Source organism: Delphinapterus leucas, chromosome 13 (assembly GCF_059928025.1).
Source record: "Delphinapterus leucas isolate spDelLeu-1000000601 "Yukka" chromosome 13, BTC_Dleu_Yukka2, whole genome shotgun sequence".
NCBI classification, from domain to species: Eukaryota; Metazoa; Chordata; class Mammalia; order Artiodactyla; family Monodontidae; genus Delphinapterus; species Delphinapterus leucas.
Window position 1 is genome coordinate 73,770,263 of NC_143141.1, and position 23,972 is coordinate 73,794,234.

Sequence of the window (23,972 nt, forward strand, 5' to 3'; positions counted from 1 at the left end):
ACAGAGTAAAGAAATAGATCCATGGAAATCTAGCGTATGTGAGAAGGGCATTTTAAATCATTAGGAAAAGACTGACAAGTCAAGAATGATTTTGAGACAATAGATTACCCACTTTGGAAGAAATTAAATTAGATACTACATTGGTGATGGTTTTAATTTCTGAAAAGAGAATTCATTCTACTATTTTAATCAGAAAGGAATTTGTGGAAGTTATGTATAGCTGCCAGAACTGTGAAGAGAGAGGAAAAGGATTTAGATTGAGCTTTTACCAGAATGACTTCCAAAGCCACAGTGCAGAATTCAACCACTGAAGGAGATGCTGTTGCTACAGTCTGGAAGCTTCCAGATAGTAGGAAGCTTTTGCCATGGGTGCTATTCCAAAACTACAGCACCTCTGCCAGGATCTGCCCCAGTAGAATGGAAGCTGTGCTGCCTTTTTCTCCAGGTAACTCAAAGCTTCATGTGAGTTGTGTCTGCTTAGGTCTTTTAAAAAGTAGACACCAAGATGGAGTTAGAAGGACAGGAGATTTGTTGGGACACTGCATGTAAAAGATAAAGGGGGGACTTCCCTGGTGACACAGTGGTTGGGAATCCACCTGCCAACGCAGGGGACATGGGTTTGATCCCTGGCCCAGGAAGATCCCACATGCCGCAGAGCAACTAAGCCCATGCGCCACAACTACTGAGCCTGCGTGCCACAACTACTGAAGCCTGTGCGCCTAGAGCCTGTGCTCTGCAACAAGAGAAGCCACCGCAATGAGAAGCCCGTGCACCACAACAAAGGGTAGTCCCCGCTCTCCGCAACTAGAGAAAGCCCATGCACAGCAGAGAAGACCCAAGGCAGCCAAAAATAAATAAATAAAAAATAAAATTTTTTAAAAAAGATAAAGGGAAGAAGGAGCAGGAGCAGCAGGGAAAGCCTTCAGACTGTAATTTAGGTGTGACATCTGTGAAAAGAAAGGGAACAAGAAAGAAGATTGGGTAGAAAAAGCTTCAGACTGTGATGCAGCTTGGAGAAGGTCTTGGCTACTACAAGATTGCCCATGGAAGAGTTATTCTATGTGGGGAGAAATGGCCACACTCTAGTTTCCTCTTCATGCTCAGTCATTGGCTTGGAGCTGTGGCAGATTCTGAAGGCATCCAATTGGGGGAATCTCCATTACATCTGGAATCCTATCTTCAAGATAGTCTGCAATATAGGAAGACATACCAGAAGGGCATTGATATGAATGTTGATCCAGCTAATCTATAGAATCTATCTATAACAGACCCTTACCTCACACTATATGCAAACTAAATGTCAGATGGATTAAAGAGGTGCAGGTAAAAAACAAACCTATACAATTACTGGAAGAACATAAAGAAACTATAGGCACATATTTCTATAACCTTGGAATAGAGAAGTTCTTTTAAAGCAAAACACAAAATCTAGAAAACATAGAGACGTATTTTAAATTAGTTTTTAAAATTTATTTCCATGTTTTAAAAAGTAATAAACATTAACATACTTAATGGTGACAAATTAGATGCTTTTCCTCTAAGATTGGGAACAAGACAAGGATGTCCCTCTCACCAGTCTTATTCAATATTGTGCTGAAAGACCTAACTAATGCAAGAGGACAAGAAAAGGAAATAAGACATACGGAATGCAAAGGAAGAAATAAAACTGTCTTTGTTTGCACATAACATGATTGTCTATGTAGAAGGTCACAAAGAATTAATGAAAACTGGAAATAATATTGTGATTATAGCAAGGTTCAGGATACATGGTTAATATACAAAAATTAGTTACTTTCCTATATACCAGCAGTGAATAATTAGAATTTGATATTAAAAAGACAACACAATTTACATTAGCACAAGAAAGAAAGAAAGAAAGAAAGAAAGAAAGAAAGAAAGAAAGAAGAAAGAAAGAGAGAAAAAAAGACTTAGGTAGAAATCTACCAAAATATATGTAGGATATATATGAAGAAAACTACAAAACTTTAATGAAAAAATCAAAGAATATCTAAATAAATGAAGAAATATTTCATGTTCATAAATAGGAAAACTCAAAATTGTTAACATATTGGTTCTTCCCAATTTGATCTCTAGATTCAATGCAAACACAATCAAAATCCCAGCAAGTTATTTTGTGGATATCAACAAACTCATTCTGGGGCTTCCCTGGTGGCGCAGTGGTTGAGAGTCCGCCTGCCGATGCAGGGGACACGGGTTCATGCCCTGGTCCGGGAAGATCCCACATGCCGTGGAGCGGCTGGGCCCATGAGCCATGGCCGCTGAGCCTGCGCGTCCGGAGCCTGTGCTCCACAACGGGAGAGGCCACAACAGTGAGAGGCCCGCGTATCGCAAAAAAAAAAAAAACAAAAAAATAAAACCAAACTCATTCTAAAGTTTATATTAGAATGAGTGACTTCTCTGGTGGTCCAATGGTTGGGATTTCGCCTTCCAATGCGGAGACTGCAGGTTTGATCTGCAGGTTTGAGCTGGGATTCCACATGTCTCAGGGCCAAAGAGCTGAAACATAGAACTTAGAAGCAATGTTGTAACAATTCAATAAAGACTTTAAAAATGGTCCACATTAAAAAAACAAATCTTAAAAAAAAAAAAGTTTATATGGGAAGGTAAAAACCCAGAATAGCCAACATAATACTGCAGAAGGACAAAGTTGGAGGACTGATACTATATGACTTCAAGACTTACTGTAAAGCTATAGTGATCCAGGCAGTACGATGCTGATGAAAGAATAAATAGATCAATGAAACAGATTAAAGAGACCACAAATAGACCCATACAAATGTAGTCAAATAGACTTTGACAAAGGAGCAAAGGCAATGCAATGGAGTGGTCTTTTCAACAAATGGTACTGAAACAATTGGACATATTCATGCAAAAACAGTGCATCTAGAGACAGACCTTACACTCTTCACAAAATTAACCAAAAATGTATCATAGATCTAAATGTAAAACAAAAATTATAAATTTTCTAGAACATAACATAGGAGAAAATCTAGGTGACCCTGGGTTTGGCCATGATTTTTTAGATACAACACCAATCTCTGAAGGAAAAAATTGCTAAGTTAGACTTCATTAAAATTAAAAACTTCTGCTCTGTGAAGGATATTGTTAAGAGAATGAAAAGACAAGCCACAGGCTAGGAGAAAATCTTTCCAAAAGACATATTTCATAAAGGTCTTGTAGCCAAAATATACAAGAACCCTTAAAACTCAATAATAAGAAAACAACCAACCCAATTAAAAATTGGGCAAAAAATCTGAACAGATACCTCAACGGAGAAGACATACAGATGGCAAATAAGCTTATGAGAAGATGTTTAACATCATATGTCATCAGGGAATTTCAGATTAAAACAACAATGAGATACCAGTACACATCTATTAGAATGGCTAAAATCCAAAACACTGACAACATCAAATGCTAGTGAGAATGTGGAGACACAGAACACTCTCATTCACTGCTGGTGGGAATGCAATGTGGTGCAGCCATTTTGGAAGAGTTTGGTAGTCTCTTGCAAAGCTAAACATAGGTTACTGTACAATTCATCTTCCCCAATCCTAGATATTTACCCAAATGAGTTGAAGATTTTGTGCAAAAACCTGCACACAAATATTTATAGCAGCTTTGTTCATAACTCAATAACTGGAAACAACCATGTTATCTTTCAATAGGTGAGTGGATAAACAAACTATGGTACATCCTTACAATAGAATATTATTCAGTGATAAAAAGAAAGAAGCTATCAAGCCATGAAAGGACATGGAGGAATCTTAAATGTATATTGTTCACTGAAAGAAGATACATACTATATGACTCCAGTTTTATGATATTCTGAAAAGGGCAAAATTACCGAGACAGTAAAAAATCTGATTGCCAGAAGTTCTGGGGGAGGAAGGGAAGGATTAATAGATGGGGCGCAGAGCATTTTTAGGGCAGTGAAATTCTTCTGTATGATACTGTAATGTTGGATACATGACATTATGTATTTGTCAAAACCCATAGAACTGTACAACATAGAGCATCAACCTTAATGTAAACTATGACCTTTAGTCATTAAATGTATCAATATTGATTCATAAATTGTCACAAATTACCACACTAATGCAAAATGTTAATAATAGGGGAACTTTCTGCTCAAATTTTCTGTAAACCTAAAACTGCTCTAAAAATAAAGTCTATTAAAAATTTTAAAGTAATTAGTATAGTTGGAGAAAAATATTGGCAGCAAATATAACAGACGTTAGTATGGTGGCCATATACCCTAGTTGTCTCAGAACAGTTTTGGTTTATATCTGTTGTCCTGGTGTCCCATTTTCATTCTCAAAGATGTTTGGTTTGAATGATAAATTATGTTGTCACCCTAGACAAAAGGTTATTATGTATATAAGTATGTATATATATATATAATTAAAATGTTATTATATATATCATAAACTCCTATAAAGCATTAAGAAAGATATATTGCCCAAAAGAATAATGGATGATGTATATGAATATGTGTATAGTCTGCTAGTGCTGCCGTAAGAAAATACTACATATTGGGTGGCTTAAACAGCAGAAATTTATTTTCTCGTAGGTCAAGAGGCTAGAAGTCCAAGATCAAGGTGTTGGCAGGTTTGATTTCTTCTGAGACCTCCTTCCTTTGCTTGCAGATGGCTGCCTTCTCACTGTGTCCTCACGCAGTCTTTCTTCTGTGCACACACATCTGTGTCTTAATTTCCTCTTCTTATAACGGCACAAGTCACATTGGATTTACGGCCCACCACATGACCTTATTTTACCTTAATTATTGCTTTAAAGGCCTATCTCCAAATATAGTCACATCTGAGATGCTAGGGGTTTGGACTTCAACATATGAATTTGCAGGGGGTGGGGGGTGGGCAGGGGACACAACTCAGCCCATAACAATAGATAATTCACACAAGAAGTACAAATGGTCAAAAAATATATGTCAATATGTTTAATATTATAAAAAACCAGAGACATGAAAATTTAAAACAATAATAACTGACAACCTCCCCCAGTAGAATGACAAAAAATAATAAAAGAAAATTCTACCTAGGGTTGGCAAGGATGTAGGGAATTGCTGTTTGTTGGTAGAACAAATTGATACAGCTTTTTTGGAGGGAAACTTGGCAGAATCCATCAAAATGAAAAAGTACATATCCTTTGACTTAGAAATTTCACTTCTGAGACTTGATTCTACAGAAATACTCAAGGCACAAAGAGACATGCATAAAAATGTTAATTGCAGTATTTTTTGTAATATTTAAAAATTGAAAAAATATTTAAATTTCTATTAGTAGTTAAATAAGCTGTGGTACATCTATACTATGGAATGCTATATTGGGGTTAAAAAGAATGAGGCAGACCTATGATAAAATAAATATCATATAATATCCTATGAATAAAGTAGACCTATGATAAAATGGAATCATAAAACACATAAAGTAACTCAATAAAGAGGAAATCAAGAACAAAGAACAGATGGGACACATAGAATGCAAATAGCAAAATGGTAGATTTAAGCTCAACAATATCAACAATCACATTAAATGTAAATCGTCTAAATACCCCAGTTAAAAGCATAGATTATGAGGTTGGGTTTTTCTTAAAGTATGATCCCACTATATACTGTTTATAAGAAACCCACTTTAAATATAGCCATAAATAGGTTAAAAGTGAAAGGTTAAAGATATACCATGCTAATACTAATCAAAAAAAAGCTGGAGTGGCTATATTAATATCTTACACAGCAGATTTCAGAGCAAAGACTATTTCCAAGGATAAAGAAGGTTATTTCATAGTGATAAAGGGATTAATTCACCTAGAGAACATAGTAATTCTAAGTGTATATGCACCTCATAAATCTTCAAAATGTATGAAATGAAATAGAACTACAAAGAGAAATATACAACCCACAATTTTAGTCAAAGATTGCAAATCCTCTTGTCTTTCATAATTTTCTACTCTTGTTATATAGGCCTTTCTTATCTCTTTAAACTCTTAAGGCCCTTGTCAAATCATTTGTTAGTCTGTAGTTCCTCGGGCGTGAATTATTCCATTTGTTGGGCCAGTGGAATATCTATCTTGGCATTGGACCTCCCCATATATTTTATAATTTTCGTCTGTGAGCTCATCTTCAGTAGGAGTTATTTTCCACAAGTGTCCTGTAAGGGCTCTGCATTATTAAGGCTTCTTTTGGGGTGATTTCACTATTGCCTTCTCCTACTCTTTTTGGGGTTTGTCCTTTCTGACCCTCTATGGCTATAGGTTTCTGTTTCATTTCTGGTGTCTAGAAATTTTCTTTTTTTGCTTTTGAGCTTAGCTATGTTTTAAAATAAAATTTAAAACAAATATGCAATGTTTCACTGTTTGGAACAGGTTTGGGAAATTCCCATATCTGATAATTTTTTTGTTTTGATTGGATGTCTCAGTAGGGCTCCCATGACAAAACTTTGAAATCAGCCTTCACCCAATCTCTCTCTTTGTTATCCTTAGTCCTGGAAATATAAAATTACTTTATAATGAGTTTATAATAAGTTGGGTTTTTTTAAACTGGAAAAAAATGACATTTCAGGATTACAAGCTGTCTGCCTTTTAGGATGGAGACTAAAGTTTGCTTCATGGAAGATGTTCCTTTGTTTTTGAATGTCCCACTTGAGTTGGCCCTTTTAGCTATGCTAATATAAAGCAACGACCCATCATCCTTGGTGAGAATGGGAAAGCACTGATGGGGTCCTAAAGGAGATTTCTTAGTCTAAAATGTTAATACCCTTTAGTAATATACATTGAATGATTTGTAGAAGTCTGCCTCTGAACATTGTTTTATTTAGAGCACCATCATCTCCTAATTTGGAATCAGACTACCCTATGCCTGAAACTGGTGTGTTCTTGCAAAGTGGTGTGTGTTACTCTGGGATCAGTTGTTTGTACAAGATAAGAAGCTGAGATGGAGAAGAATGTGGGAGAGAAGTGCTCACTTCTTCAGCTTAGACTGGAGAAAACAACTGTGCAAATAAACCCGACTGGGCCTGGCACAGCCCAATCTAGACTTGGGAGTGGGTGTCCCTCCCAAAGTGCTGTTTTAACCTGACCATTCTAACTTTTAGAAGATGTCCTGGCAGGTATTTTGTTTTGATATTCCTATTGTCAGTAATGCATAGAAGAGGCAAATTCTGGAGCAGGACAAGAGGGCTTGGGAGGCAGATCTCAGCTGGGAGTAAGAGGGAAGAACTACTTCCAGGAGCTGGGTTGGGCATGGGGTCATTGCTTAGACCTGAACTCCAAGGAAGAGGGATACTTGGAAGATGCCCGATGGTGGGAGGAGGTTTATTCCTGGCCACCTGGAGGTAGTTGTGGGTGAGGTGGGGAGTGGGCTTGAAAAGAACATTGAAGTTAGCTCGGGACTGTGGGCTCTCAGCAGAGCCACTTCTGAGAACAATGATAGGATACTTTCTGGTGTGTACTTCCCTTTTCCTCCCTAAGATTTCAGGCAATGTTGTTAACTTGTCTTTTGCCGTGGTGTTGAGAATTAGGAGAGAGCTTGGCCCATGCGTTGGGCAGAGGGACTGAGGTCTGCCTGGCTCTGGGTGTAAGGGTACCTTGGGGAGAGATCTGGGCAGAGTGGTAGGAGGGGCAGCTGAGCAGGGAGCCAGGGGCAGAGCTCCCTGGAGGGCTTTGTAAGTCATTTGAAGGAACTGGACTTTATCTTGTAGGTCCTGGTGAGCCACTGAAGGATATTAAGCTATAGAAAGAAAACCCAAATGAATATCTCATAAATTTGTAGACAGCTGGAGTGGACATCTACTGTCTTTGTCTGGCCAATACCTCTTCTACCTGCCTGTGGTAACAGATCCCTTCTTTCCTGTGGGGAACCTATTCCATCTGAGTCGGGTAGAGCTGATTGCAATCTTCTCGAAAACAGAGAGCGTGCCATTCCTGAAGCCTACACAATCCTTCCTTTTATTCAATACATGAGCCAATATACATTTTTTCTCATTTAACCTGATTTGTCACATTTCTCTTGCTCATAAGAGAGAATGCTCACTGACAGTTGTGTGTTCTCCCTAACTTTCTCTTCCCTAGACTCAATGTCCTCAATTCATTTGACATTTGAGATGTTTCTAGACCCCTCCCTGCAAAGTCATCCTCCTCTAGATGGAGATGTGCACACCAGTGTCCCTGGGGGACCTTCTCTCTCAGGGTTGTATTTCAGTCAAGGACATGATGGGGTCTTCTCTGGAGAAATTGAGATAAAAGGTTGATATCTGTGGATCAAGTGCTGGGGAAGACTTTTGGGTGAGCCTGGTCATAGCAATGTATGATTTGAGGCATCTACACTTCTCTAAAGAATGAAGCAACTTGGTTCTACCTCAGGGAGTTCTCAGAGGCCAGCACCTTGAATACTTCAGTTTCTAAGTGGAAGGGAAGGTAGAAAGGAGTGTGTCCTCATGATTGGCCAAAAGGATCCCAGGGTTTCCCTGAAATATAGATGGAACCACTCAGTCATCTTAATTGGCCATTAATGAGCTGATCCATAATTTAAAAGAGGCTTCAAGAAACATCAAGGGGAAGGGGGCAGGGAGACACTCGGGCCAAAACTGTCCTTATCATTATCTGAGGGGGTGTGAGTGTGTGTGTGTGTGTGTGTGTGTGTGTGTGTGTAGAAGGGAATAGTGAGCCCACTTCCTTCCAGATCCTACAAGGGTTTCCATAACCCCCTTGGTTACAGTGATCCAAGGACCTGCCTTCAACAGAACAGGCTTGGATTTAAACTCCTAGTTGATGGATCTCCTCAATGCCCTTTATTTATTTTTTTTGTTTTTTGCGGTACGCGGGCCTCTCACTGTTGTGGCCTCTCCCGTTGCGGAGCACAGGCTCTGGACGCGCAGGCTCAGCGGCCATGGCTCACGGGCCCAGCCACTCCGCGGCATGTGGGATCTTCCCTGACCGGGGCACGAACCCGCGCCCCCTGCATCGGCAGGTGGACTCTCAAACACTGCGCCACCAGGGAAGCCCCTCAATGCCCTTTAGAGGCTGCTCAAACCCTCACCAGGTCCTGCTCAGTTTCTTCTTCCTCATTACTAAGTTACACATAAAATTAAAACCCTATGTCTACCGTGTTCGGTGTTTCCAAGTCCTATGGCCTTATGAGGGCCACCTTGCCTTTGAATATCCAAGGGAAAATGGATCAAACCCTCAACCCACAGTAGAGGGAAATCCGGGGTTTCGGGCAAGACTTTTGGGGGATTTGTTCCCAATCCCCTCTTACCTGTTTCTACTGAATTAATTCCCTTCCTTCCTTCCTCCCTTGCTTCCTTCCTTCTCTCCCTCCCTCCCTTTCTTTCTTCCTTTCTCTCCCCCTCTTTCTTTCTTCTTTTTTATGCTTTTGTCCCCTGAAGCTGTTTTCTTCTCTCTGCCCTGTGTCAAGACACATATAAAATATAGATCCTTTTCCTTGATTCTCCCCAAAGTAGCCCTAGCATAGGGCGTGTGTGACACATTTTCCTACGTATAATTGGGAGAGCCATGTTGCATCTTTGTACGGAGAACACCTTAAAGGTGCATATCAGCGGGGCTTCCCAGGTGGCGCAGTGGTTGAGAGTCCGCCTGCTGATGCAGGGGACAGGGGTTTGTGCCCCGGTCCGGGAAGATCCCACATGCCGCGGAGCGGCTAGGCCCGTGAGCCATGGCCGCTGAGCCTGCGCGTCTGGAGCCAGTGCTCCACAACGGGAGAGGACACAGCAGTGAGAGGCCCACGTACTGGAAAAAAAAAAAAACAAAAACGGTGCATATCAGCTATTCCCTTGCTCTTCCCCACCCCCATCGCATCCAGTACGTTTCCAGCCTCACTCCCCCTACCCCCTGACCGGAGCCCGCCTCCCACAGCATCATTTCCCCTGTGGAGCAGCTCATCCCCACCCCCTGTCCAGACGGCGTCCGGGCCAATCTCTGCCTGCCCAGAAAACGTTAAGGACCAGTTTTAAAATTACTTTTGCCCTTAACACAATCAAATTATTGGTCTTAACTCCTTCTCCTACCCGTCTCTGTAGGCATGTTAAGGATTCATCATCCCTTTGATATGAATTAGGCCACCCCCTTGGAAGGCAGAAGTGCTAGAGTAATTTCGTTGGTGGTTTAAATCCCAGGTTTTTCCTTCCTGCTGCTCAAGTTTAACTATAGCCCAGAGATGTTTCCATTGACCTCACCCACCTAGTTTGATATATCCTTCCCCCTCTGGCTGCACCCCTCCCTTATCAGCACCTCCAGAACCCTATTCTATGACCCCAATACACAAGCCTTCTCAAAATAACCCCAGCCCTTACTTCCCAGTGCTTGCTGTCCCCAAGCTGGAGAACCAGCCACAGGGACCATAGGAAGTCCCTCCTCTCCCTCCTCCAGCAAGGTCCTAGGAGCCCTGCTGCTTGCCTGGAGTCACTCTGTTTCTATGAGGCTGAGGGTCTTACAGTGTGTGATGTGGTCAAAGAATGGTGAGCCCTGGCAAGTCCCCAGCACCCACTGGGGCACCCCGCTGATGCAAAGCCTCAGGAAGTGTTCATCTGTGTCTAAGTCAGAGCTCCAGTGCCTTCCGGGCCCTGAAGGGAAGCAGTCCAGATGGAACTTGTTCTCCCCACTGTTGCAGCCTCATCCTGAGAGACTCTCCCTCTATCACTGTGCCCCAGCCACACTGGCCTCCCTCCAGCCCCTCAGAACCCCAGCATCCTGGACCCCCAGGGCCAGGAGCCAGGACAGCCTCTGCCCCCACAGGTGGAGAAACGAGCATGGATTCAGGGTATGTCTGGAGGCAGAAATGGTCAGTTGTTGCAGTAAGTATGGTGGTGGTGAGCATGCTGGACTGCCTGGGTCCCTCAGCACCTAGTCTAGGGCCATCCTTACCAGCACTCAGGTACTTCTTTTCTGGCCATGTTTATGTCAGCGAGGCTCAGCCAGCCTCCAGGGGAAGGATGGCCAGGGGGACTGAGGGCTCAACAAACTTTGCTGCCAGCTTAGAAAGCTCCCTCACAATGACACCAGGAAGGGTAAGAACTGGTGGGAACAGAAGGTGGGGGAGCCTGGCAAGGGAGCGGCACTGGGCTTCCCCACTGGATCAGAATGGGGGCAGGACAACCCAAATGGCAGTGGTCTTCAATCCCTGGACTTCAGTCTCTCTGTAGCAGTGAGGAAGAGCTTCCAGCTGGCCGGCTGATCTAATTTCAGGAACCCTCTCTTCTGAAAGACAGTTCACACTCAGCTTGGTCAGCTCCAACTTCCAGAGGCCTTCGGGCTGACTTCCTGCTTCAGAGCTCCACTGACCAGATCTGGCAGGTGGGCAACTCAATCAATTGGGTTTGCCTGGTAGGGGACTGAGGGCACACTTTGGGAGTGGAGAAGGAGGCAGGGTCACTTGGGATGGCGGAAGAGAGAGAACAGCAAGTAGGGGCTTGATGTGAGAGGGGTGGGCTATTTGCTAAATAAAACGTAAGCCTTTGCCAGGTTTTCTGCCAAGAAGAGAGAAGTGGCTGATGAAAACCATATGTCTCTAAGTAAGTGGAAGGGAGGAGCCCTGCTTTGCTGTATGTGTCGAGGATATGGCTGTTGGTCTCCCAAGCAATGGAAAAATCTCTATTTTAAAGAATACAATGTTTAAGAGGCACTCTGAGACGAACCACATTTCGCAATTAAGTAGTTTACAAGGTCAGCAAAGGAAGGACAAAATAAACTAGCCAAAAAAGGTCTTGCTAAATGCCAAAATTTGTTTAAAAGTTCAATGCTACCGTCCGAAACTGTAATATAGGCTTGTTATGGAGTGTTACAAAAATAGCCCAGAAGATGAAACTCTTCCTGGATGGAGAAACAATTAAAAATGCTTTAAGTACTGGTGCAAATATTGAATTTCTTAATGCTTGAAAAAAGTAATTAAAAAAGAATGCAAACTATGTCATTTTCTTTTTTAACTTTTTCTACATTGATCCTGAGGCAAAGTAAACCTAGAGACACAGACAAACAGAACTGCTGTTCACTCTTTGCAGAACGGAACTCTAATTTCTTCATCCAACATTCAAATTCGAGCATAATGCGGTTCCAACTGGCCTTCCCTGAATTTCCTGCATGGAATGCTGCCGCTGGCTCTGCCAGCCAAACACCCTGCCCTCCACCCTGTTTGCAGGCTGCTACCTGTGGGGTTTCACAGGGTACTTACCTGCCCCTGGGGTGCCCTTTCTCCTGGCTCAATGGAAGGTTGTTAGCTGTTCTTCAAGGATATTAATTGCCAAATTCTATCCACGCCACTGTAATTCCCATTTGATTCTTTTGCATACATAGATTCTAGTTCTCTGGTGAAAGTCTTCATCTTGTCGTCGATTTTCTTGACCATTTTAATCACAGTGATTTAAAAATCTGTACTGCATCAGATAACGCCACTATTTGGATCACCTGTGGGTCTGTTTCTATTATGGAGATACATTTTCGGCTCTGACTGATGTGACATTTCATCAGAGATGATTTATTTGGTTTTCTGGAAGGCAGTTCAAGCGTCGGAACGCCATCTTAATCCAACCTGGGGTTGAGCTGGCTTGAAGCTGGAGGTCAGACTTTGAAGGCTGCTCTGTTTCTGGCTCACCCAGGCTCCTAGCACCTCACCCTTCTGGGGTTCTCCCTGGGAGCCTGGGTTCTTTTCTAGGGTCCTTCCTCTTGGGTGGGCCTTTGATTCCCAGTTTGCTTCCCCAGCCCCATCTTACCGCCAAAACTCCGCTCAACTCTCTAGTCTCTCGTCCGTGCTTTGCGCTGAGCCCTTCACTACTTGGGCGGATGCTGCTCGTGAATCAGCAAATGCCTTTGGGGAAGAGGACCTGTGAATTGTGAACTAACCTACGGTGCTTCTCTTCTCCTCTCTTTTCCCAGACATCTTGGCCCTCAGGCCCTACTTGTCCGGCTTTGAACTCCAAATTTGTTTCCTTACTCTATGAGATCGCCAGAATCTCTAACTCAAGTTCTCAGATTCTTCTCCACTGCTTTCTCCTTGGTTCTTAGCCTCTTGGCCCCACACTGCTCACAAGCCAGGGATACCTTAAGGGGAAAAGTAGCACCAAACGTCACCTCCATATGCTCCCATCTCTCTGGGATCCTGACCTTTCAAACAAATGGCTGCAGAAAAAAGGCTTTTCGATTTTGTCCAGCTTATTTTTGGTGAGAGAACTGGTCTCGAAAGAGCCACTCTGATATTACAAGAAGTGGAATCTACCCGCTCCATTAGAAGGTAAGCTCCCTGAGGTCAGGGAGCTTGTCTCCATCCCCACTGCGGTCCCAGGCAGATCTCATTCATGACATCTGACTATGACCTATGCCTGGACATTTCCAAATGTCTGTGTCCAGCCCGGAGCTCTTAGCCCCACGTATCTGACTGCCACTTGTCATCTCCAGGAGGCTGTTACACAGAAACTCAACACGTCCAAAATCATGTTCTCCTCCCCAGTCTGTCCCTCCCCCAGGCTCCCAGCTCAGGAAGGGGCATGTCCTCCATCTACCCTGCTGCTTATGTCAGAAATCCAAGGGTCCCCATTAGCAATCCCCACTCCCTCCCCTCCCACTTCCAATCCCCAGTGCTGCTGATTCCGCCTTAAAACGTCACACGAGCTCACCTAGTTCTGTCCTTCTCGCCACCGCAGCCCTGTTCTGGCGCTGCTTCCCTCCCTCCTTCTTCAGGAGTCTCCTCACATTCCTCCCCAAAGCCGGGCTGGCCTCCTTCCAGCATGTTCGCCAGCCACCCTATGAGCAGAATGACCCCTTGAAAACAAAAATATGACTATGTCATTTCTGAGCATAACACCCTTCAATGACGTCCATTGCTTTTAGGAAAGCTTTGAAGATACACCCTCAAGGAGCCACCGGGCCCACAAGTTCTACCCCAACCCGACTTCCAGCCTCGCTTTGCCTGACTCGTGCCCTTGACACACATTCCACCCTTAGGCCCTTCTCAGCTCTGCCAGCACCTTGAGCTCCTTTCTCCCTGGGGGCTCCTCTGCCAGGAGACACTCTTCTCTCCTGTCTGCTTCTCTCCTGTCCACCCTTCAGGTCTCTGCTAAATGTCCCTTCCTCCAAGGAGCCTCTCTGACCCCTAGAATTGGTGCTGTTGTCATTGTGTCCTGCCCTCTGTTCACAGCACCAGCACAGAAACAATTGTGTAGTTAACCAAGTGATTACTGCCTACGTTTCTCCCCTATTAGATGCCAATCTCCTTAAGGCCAGGGCTATGTTTGTCTGGTCACCACCATGTCCTCGGCACCAGCAAGGTCCCTGAGACATCTTAGAGGATTTGTAAATAGTTTTTTGAATCAGAGGATAAAAGATAGAGGTCAGCTGGCACTCCCCACCCAGCCAGCCAAACACAGTGCAGGGAGTGCCCAGCAGAGAGAGGGAGGCTGGGATGGGGTTGCTAGTTAGCAAGTGTCTCTGAGAGCGTGACTCTAAAAATAAGGAATTCTAAATTGCTGTCTAATGCAACTTCTTATTGCTGGGCTTAACGCACTGGCCGGAGAGCCAGCAGATCTGGGTTCCAGTCCTAGGTCTGGCACGAATCATGACAAATAGCATTTTTATAATGCTTCGCAGTTTACGAGACATTTCCACAGATCGGATCTCATTCAACCAGCTCAGTGACCTCCAGCAAGCAGCTTTTAGAGGCCTGTTGGGAGGGAAGAGACCAGGGAATGAGCTGGGTTCCAGACCCTGCTCTGTCCTGCTCCCCACGGGATCTCAGGAGACTTTCCTCCAGGCCCTGAGTCTACTGTAAAATGAAGGGGTCCAACTAGGGGATCTTTGAGGTTAGTCTATTGGAATTTGGAACTAAAAATTCAGGACTGCTCCAATCAGAATGCAAAGTCTTTGGAGGGTCCTTTTTCCTCACGTAGCAGGGCAGCGCCCCCCAGAGGCTCCCAACAATGCCATGGGTGCCCCACCAAGGTGTCCCTGAAAGGAGGAATGAAACCAGGACTTTTGTGCAGGTGGGTTACTTGAGAATCCATCCCAGGGAGCAGGAGTGAGGGGTTAGGGAGAGAGGTGGAGAAAGAGGAAAAGCCCAGCTGGGGTGTGTGTGTCCTGATCACTCTGTCTCAAGGGCTATAACCTCATCAGGCCCTGCTGAAAAGCCACAGAGCACCTCCCAGAGCTGTCGCTCAGAAGCACAGGCGTGGGAGCCTTTCTCCACCAGTTCCCAGCCTGACTGGTGGACAGTCACCACAGGGAGTGTCACCCTGAACTTCTGGGCTGTGCTTACCCACAGGCTGAGGAAGCTTCTTGATAGAGCAGTCCTGGGACAGAAAACGCAAGGAGAATCCTTCAGGCAACACTCTGGGATGGACCAAGCTCTCTTAGACCTGTCCCCGCAGCACCCCCAGAAGTCAGAGTGGGACCTGGGTCACCAGGGCATCTGATACAAGTCGCAAAGGGGCAGATGCACCACTGTCCAGCCCCACGCAAGAACGGGAGCTGGGGCTCCCATCCCCCCACCAGTCCTCCACCCTCTGAGTGTCCAGGCCCCCCACCCTCTTTTCTGTGGAGCTTTGTGGTGTCCTGGGACATTGAAAATGCAGGTGGGAGCTTCTGTCCACCTGGGCAGTTCAGATGGGGTTCAGCAGAGCCTTGGGAAACAAAATGTTCTGCTGGATCCTCCTTGAGTGACAGCTGGCTGGACCCGTGATGGAGCTCCGGCCCCACAGTGAGGAAGTGGGTCGCTCGTGTGCCCCTTCTCTTTGGGCAGAGTGGTGCTCCCTCAACAGTTAAATGGTTTGTCTGCAGGCTCTGAGCTCCCCAGGCCTGGCAGTGGCAGTGGTCTCAGTTGGGAGACCCTTGCCCTGCCTCTCTGGTGGCATAATACTTCTTCTCTGTCCTTCTTTTATAAACTCTGGTCTCTTGCTTCCCTCAGCTTTCCTTCTGGATTTTCAGAAGTCTGATTTGTTCATAAAACAAGGAACATTGGCTGGTTCTAGCTCTTTTCCTATACTATAACAATTTTACTTTTTCCCCAGACAATGTGAATGGGAGACTAAAAAAAAAAAAATGTCTCTTATGAGAAGGTAGAAAAGAACACGAAGATTTAAATTTCAAGATATTCTCTGTCCACAATTCTTCCTCTGGGTAAATCTGTTTAACTCCCAAATAAATTTCACTCTTCTTTGGGGAGGAAGGGGTCTCTTTCTCTTCAAAAGATTGGATCTAGTTCTCCATTTCTCTGACTGTACCCCAACCCCACTCCAGATTTCCTAGTGTTGTGTAATAAAGAATTCAGATAGCTTATGTCCCTGGCCCATGGGAGGTAACCATTATAGCCTCAGGATTTCCCAAGTGAAAGGAATGTGTGTCTTCACTCTTCCTGGTGGGCAATTCAGACCATGTCTGAGCTCATGCTAATGAGATGACTCAGCATGGGGGCTGGCTGTGCCAGAAAGACCAAACATGCAATTAGAGGGCGGGGTTTTGAGCCAGTTGATGTCAACCCGACCGCTGCGGAGGAGTGGAGGGCTGGAGATTAAGCTCAATCACATGACTGATGACTCAGTCAACCATGCCTGCATGATGAAACCCCAATAAAAACTCTGACCTCAGGCTTGGGTGAGCACTTCCTGGTTCATGTTACATATCAGTGGTCCAGGAGGGTGATGCATCCTGAGGACACAGAAGCTTCACATTTGAGACTCTCTGAGACTTCGCACTATGTGTCTCTTTTTTTGGCTGGTCCCGATTTGTACCCTTTATAATAAAACTGTAGTCATCCGTATGGCATTTTCCTAAGTTCTGTGAATTGTTCTAGCGAATTATCAGACCTGAGGGAATAGTGGCCACTTAGCCTGGGAACCCCAGAACTTGCAGCTGGTGTCTGAAGTGAGGGGAGTCCTGTGGAGGACTGTGTCGTTCACCGGTGAGGGCTGCACTAACAACAGATAGCTGGTGTCAGACTTGCACTGTGCCCAGGTGAACCCACCTGCTTCCTACCTCACCTGGGGAGCCCTACTCATCTGTAAGGAGGCTCTGTCTTCTCCAAGCATAGGCCCACGCCCCACCCTCATCCCAGAAGCCAGACACAGAGGCAGGAGAACTGCCCTTGAGATAAGCATGACCGGGAAGGTGACATGTGGCGGGGTGAGAGGCCGTCTCGCTTGAAGGCACTGGGCAGTGTGGGGTGTGACCGGCTGGAATTCCCTACCCTTCCCCTCCTTTCCCCACTGTCAGTGTCCAGGCTCCAGCCTAGCTTGTCTGGCTGGTGAAGGTCACCAGGGCCCGTGGACCAGCCCTTCTAGGCCTGAGCTCCCCCTGGCTCCCCAGGCCCCCTCCAGCTGCTCTGAATTCAGTGTTCTCCTCCTGGCCTGGCCATGGAGACTTTCCTTGGTGTGTGCAAGGAAAAGAGAGTTTATTATCTAAAACTGCCCGGATTTTCCTCTCAAGCTTCCACTCCCTAGACTTACCGTTGATAATATTTCAGTGTCTTCCAAGTTGAATGACTATTTCCCACATAAATATCCTGTCTATTTGAAGAGTTACTCTGTTTCAAACTCCCTGCTCCCCACCCGCATTGCTATAACGATCCTACTCTCCCCCAGACAATATAAATGGGAAACTAAAGAACTGGTTTAAACAATCTCTTTGGATGAACCATTCTCCCTGTGTAAATATTCAGTGTTTCAGGTTATTGTCACCCCTTCTTTCCCCTAAGTCGGTGTCTGGGTACACGAAGCAGGCTCACCCGGCCATGGGGAGGCCTCCTTGGATCCATGCTTTTTCTGTGCATCTTTGCCTGGGTCCAATGAGGCATGACAGTCACACCTGGCCTTCAGGGTAATGTGCTGACCTGCACTGTGAGGGGTCCATGGTGTCCCATTTGCCTCTGGAAAAGTGCCTTACTGGGCTCTGCATCCTGGCCAGGTCTTTGCTTGAGCTCTCAGCCCCTCTGATGTTCTCCCTGTGCCCCAGGGTCCCCGTCATGGCCAGGGAGGCCAGGAGCCCCACCGCGGTCATGCCTCCCCTGCCACTGGGGCACCTTCGCTCTGCACTGTGCTGGAAATGGCTGAGACCATCAGGCAGACCTCTAGAGGTGTGCAGCCCCCCTGACCCCTCCCCCACCCCCCCAGTGACCTCGTAGTAGGGTGATTCGAGCGCCAAGATTTTCAGCACCCCGGCGTCCTCACTACCTTCCTCATCCCCTCTGCCCCCAAGACGAGAAGGGCAGGACTTCCACCATTTTTATTCCCGCCTGCCAGGATGCCCCTACAGAGACCAGGATCTGCAACCCCCAGACCTGCCTCTTGCCACACCAAAGGAATTTAGAAAATCCTTTCTCCAGAAAGAGGATGGCTTTCCAGTCTGCTCAGTTGCAGGGAATTCAAAAAACAAGCCTAGGGCTTCCCTGGTGGCGCAGTGGTTGAGAGTCTGCCTGCCGATGCAGGGGACACGGGTTCGTGCCCCGGTCGGGGAGATCCCACATGCCGCGGAGCGGCGGGTCCCGTGAGCCATGGCTGTTGAGCCTGCGCGTCCGGAGCCTGTGCTCCGCAGTGGGAGAGGCCACAGCAGTGAGAGGTCCGCGTACCGCAAAAAAAAAAAAAGCCTAGCTGATATTCAGAGCTGGGCAGTGACTTGCTTGAGCAAGATGTCCCCTTGCCTCCAGCACTGAATAACTATAGTGAGTGGAGCCCCCCTGGGCTACAAGACCCACAGGCTGAGGAAGTAGATCAGAAACAATTTCAAAACCCAATATCTCATTTACACATTCCTTTAATAATATTTATGGTGGGCCTACTATGTGTCAGGCACTAAGGACATAAACACTCCTTGAAATTGTTTGTAGTAAAAACATTATTAAGACATAATTGACCTACTATACAATTCACTCAAAGTGTACAACTCGGTATTTTTCAGTATATTTACACAGTTGTACAATTATCACCACCATCTAATTTTAGAGTATTTTCATCACCCCAAAAAGAAATCCCATATTCATTAGCAGTAACCCCTCCCACCCACACTACCCTCCCGCTAGCTCCTGGCAACCACTAATCTAACTTTCTCTCTCTATGGATTTGTCTATTCTGGACATTTCATATAAACAAAATCATACAATCTGTGGCCTTTTGCGAATAGCTTCCTTCATTTAGTATAACATTTTCAAGCTTCATCCACATCGTACCATGTATCAATACTTCAGTTATTTTTACTGTCGAATAATGATCCATTGTATGGATATGTCACATTTTATCTATATGTTCATCGGTTGATGGGCACTTGGGCTGTCTCCACTTTTTGGCTGTTATGAATAATGCTGCTATGAACATTCATGTACAAGTTTTTGATGTGGACAAATGTTTTCATTTCTTTTGGATATATATCCAGGAGTGGAATTGTTGAGTCATATGTGTTAAAAAAAAAAACCAAAATTCATCTGAGTAAATTTTAAAGTTCTTATTGGCTTTATTCAAGGATTCATGAATCAGGTGGCATCCAATCTAGCAGACAGAAAGGAGCTCGGATGAGCTGTACGAAAGGAAAGATTTTTATAGGCAGAAGGAAGGGGGAACAAGGAAGGTATAGTGGCAAAAAGTAGATTGGAGTCACAAGGTCACTTCCTTTAACAGATGGCAGGGGTCTATCAGACTTCACTAGTGACAGGTTTAAGATTCCATTTCTGGGAGAGCTGAAACTGTAATTAAGTTTCAGTTTGGTGATGTGGGGCTTAGCATGAGTGACTCCATTTTGGGCCTGTTGTCTTGTTTTTAACATATGGTAATTTTTCTTAATATTTTGAGGAACTGCCAAACTCTCTTCTAAAGTGTCTGCACCATTTAACGTTCCCACTAGCAGTGTAGGAGGGCTCCAATTTCTCTACGTCCTCACCATCCTAGTGGGTGTGCAATGATATCTCAGTGTGGTTTTGATTTGCATCTCCATCATGGCTAATGATGGTGCTTTTCACGTGCTCGTTCATATATATCTTCTTTGGAGAAGTGTTTATTCAAATCCTTTGCCCATTTTTTTAGTTGGGCTATTTGTCTCTACTGTTGAATTCTTAGCATTCTTTGTGTATTCTGGATACAAGTTCCTTCTCAGTCCTTTTTGAATCTGAAGAGACATCTAAATCAAGGTCAGAGCAGGGGTTACAATTTTAACAGTTGGTGGAGTTCGTTGGCAGGTGAGAGAAACCTTGCAAAGAATGCATTTTGTCCCACACAGAGGATTCCTGCAGGGACGGACCCTGGAGGGGCAGTGTGTAGAACTGTCAGGGCATGCCTGGGCCTGCTCTCTGTTCAATTACACCCCTTTCAGAACCCCTGCCAAAGAGGAGTTTGAGAGATTTGACAGGCTGGAGGAGGGTAGGAACGCTTGCTGGTTAGTGCATTGAAGGCGGAATTGTATGGGGAATTTTTCTTTCTTTTTCTTTTTCTTTTTTTAAAGGAGCATAGGCTTTTATTTCTTGAGCAGATGAGATGGCACATAGAAAAGCATTTCGGAATTACAAAGCGATGCAAATGTAAGGTGATATTCTTATTGTTACTATTGTTATTTGTAGGAACGGATGAAAACCCTCTCTAGGATGAGAGCCTGTGTGTAGGGGTGGAGTGGGCAGAGATTGGGGAGGGGGAGTTGTGAGGGGATAAAAGCTAAAGGAGTGAGGAGGGTAGCAGAGTTTGCAAACCTTGGTTACCTGTGTGTGAGATGAGAGAGAAACACCCCTGTGATTTCTGGCATATTCCTTTACCACCTGTCTAGTTATTTACTTAATATTTTTCTCTAGATGGGCTCCTATTTCTTTTCATCAAACAGATATATTTAGAAAGGAAACATATCACAGGTAGAAATGGCAAACCTGCATCAGTTTCAAAAAGGAATGGACAGGGGCTTCCCTGGTGGTGCAGTGGTTGAGAGTCCACCTGCCGATGCAGGGGACAGGGGTTCGTGCCCCGGTCCGGGAAGATCCCACATGCCGCGGAGCGGCTGGGCCCGTGAGCCATGGCCGCTGAGCCTGCGCGTCCGGAGCCTGTGCTCCGCAACGGGAGAGGCCACAACAGTGAGAGGCCCGCATACCGCAAAAAAAAAAAAAAAAAAAAAAAAAAGGAATAGACAATATAAACAAATATAAGGAAAACCAAACAGTGTCGTTAAATTCTAGCTGGATGTTGTTGCTTTCTGGGTCTGGAAAACTCTCCAGACTTAGCCTGGCTCACTCTCCTTGTCGCTCAGGTCTCTACTCAAATGGCCACTCCTCAGGAAACCTCCCCAGCCCCACCCCCTCTCCATCCTTGCTTTATTTCTTTCATAGCCCTTACCACAATTGAAGGGATGTTGGTTTTCCTATGGGCATCTGGTGCCACGAGGGCAGCGCCTTGTTTGGCTTAATCACTCTGTCTTCACTGCCGGGCTGAAGAAAGAGTTGAGGGGCTTCCCTGGTGGCACAGTGGTTAAGAATCCGCCTGCCAACGCAAGGGACACGGGTTCGAGCCCTGGTCCGGGAAGATCCCACATGCCGCGGAGCAACTAAGCCCGTGTGCCACAACTACTGAGCCTGCGCTCTAGAGCCCACAAGCCACAACTACTGAAGCCCGCGCGCCTAGAGCCCTTGTTCCACAACAAGAGAAACTACTGCAATGAGAAGCCCGTGCACCGCAACACAGAGTAGCCCTGCTCACCGCAACTAGAGAAAGCCTGCGTGCAGCCACGAAGACCCAACGCAGCCAAAAATTAATTAATTAATTAATTAATAATAAAAAAAGAGTTGATTAAGTAAGCCGCGCGGCTTACGGGATCTTAGTTCCCTCACCACCAGGGATCGAACCCGTGCCCCCTGCTGTGGAAGCCAGGAGTCCTAACCACTGGACCGCCAGAGAATTCCCGCTAGTTTGTTTTTGTTCTCCTTTTAGCAAGTGTCAACGAGGTGTTAAAGGCACATGCCAGCAGCGCTGCCACTGGCACCTCATGGGACAGGAGGGCTGAGCGAGACTTCAACTTCAGAAGGAAACAGCTGTCTGGGGTGCGGCCCTGCAGCTCCCCTGACTCCCACCCTGCACTGTGGGCATCCCCAGGCTTGCAACGACAATCCAGGCTTCGGATCCTCCCTTGGCCCTGGCCAGCTGAGTGACCCCACAGCATTCCTGAACCTCACCAGCTTCGGTCTTCCCCAGGACTCTGTGAGCACAGGAGACAGCTCCTATGGACACACCTGATGAGAGAAGCCGCTCAATAAATGAGAATAGAAGATCAGATGGTTTGCCAGAAGGTGGGATGTAATTACTGACTTTGCCTGCTAACATCCTATGCTTTCTTCCAAGCCCAACTTTAAAAAGTAATAATATTGTTTACCCTTTACGGAGAACTCATCACGGGCCAGCTACCTTGCTATAGAAGAGGTTTATATACCTATCATTTAATTTTAGCCTTGCAATAACCCTATAAAGTAGGGATTTATTATTCCCTTTTTAAAGCTGAGGGAACTGAGGGCCAGAGTAGTTTTATGACTTGTCCAAGGGGATGCAGCAAGAGGTGACGCAGGCAGCCCACATTCTTAACCATGACATTATAACAACCACGTAAATGCCACCTCCTACACGAAGACTTCCCGTCCAGCGGTCTCCTCTTCTAAATACTCATAACTCGTATTACCTCTCTGATGACATCTCTACTCCATCTCCCATGGGGTGTGTGTGTGTGTGTGTGTGTGTGTGTGTGTGTGGCAAGTATCCATCCCTCGAGGGCTGAGACCACATTCACCTATCTCTCCCCAGGGTCAAGCCAAGCACCTGACATACTGTGGATACCCTACCTGTGTCTGTCCAGTAAATAAGGACTAAGCGCTCCTGGGTTTCTTCTGCCAGTCTCCATCTCTGTGGAGGGCCGATGAAGAAAAATGAGCAGCTGCATTTCCAGAGATATAAACTAGCTATATCAGGAAGCCCCTGGGATGTTTACCTAGGACAGCATGTGGAAGGACATGGGTACACGAACCAGGAAACCGACACTGGCACTGAGACTAGGGGAGGGGGTGGCTTCGGGAGGACCCTCCTGGTGGGCAACACTGACGTCTGTGCTGGACTTCTCCGTCTTTCCAGATTCTCTCTCCGCTCTGCTCTCAGTCCCCACAGGAGATCAGAGGAAGAGGAGGGGGTGGCGTGTGGATATTGATTCCATAGGCATTGGTCCAGGACTGGTAACAGCTCTGTGGTTTCTAACCCGGATGCCATGCTATCCTGGGTGATTTCCACACTCCCTGACCTTGTCTTTGAAGAGTCCCTTTATTAGACCCTCTTCATATGATCCTGATTTGACTGTGCCCTCTGCTCCTTCAGGGACCTGACGGATGGGTAAAATGCCATTTTCTGTGCTCTTTGGGCCACGTCTTGATGTCAAAGTCTATGCTTACTCATCCCACACCTGGCATAGTGCTTGGGGCGTGGTTCTAATAGCTAACACTTGTCAAGCATTTATTACATCCAAGGCACCGTTACCTGTATTGACTCAAATAATCCTCACAACAATCCCGTGATCCTCATCCCCATTTTATAGATGAGGAAACTAAGACCCAGAGAGGTTGGTTAACTTGCCCCAGATCACATGCCTTGTCAGCATGTGGCACGTGCCAACAGTGCCTGCTATTGGGCTGCCTTCCTGTTTGCTGTTTGGGGAGTGATGTCTATTAGCCTCGGGAACCAAAAGAATCTGTTTCTTTGCCCACTTAGGAGCTCAGGTAGAATGGGCAGAAGGCGGAATGTAGGTCACCAAGGCAACCGATCACTTGGTGCACAGCTGGTGAGCCCTTGGGGCTGAGGTTCCACTGCTGGCAGAGAAAAGGGTAGGGTTGGCATGGGGCAATGTTTGAGGTACCAGATGAACTGGGAGGACTTGGAAGAATACCAGGTGGGTAGATCAGGCAGGAGATTCTGGACAGAGGTGGAAGCTTCCCGAAGCAGGTGGGAAAACTC

General features: G+C 45.6%; 1 protein-coding gene across 1 annotated transcript in view; it reads left to right on the top strand.

Moving 5' to 3' along the window:
- Window positions 1-637: 637 nt before the first annotated feature.
- CIB4 (calcium and integrin binding family member 4) overlaps window positions 638-23,972 on the top strand; it is a 68,825-nt gene continuing 45,490 nt past the window's right edge. The window contains exon 1 of the mRNA XM_089923381.1: window positions 638-23,907. Within this exon, the coding sequence (XP_089779507.1) occupies window positions 23,854-23,907 (54 nt within the window). The 5' untranslated portion in view covers window positions 638-23,853. The remainder of the gene's footprint in view (window positions 23,908-23,972) is intronic.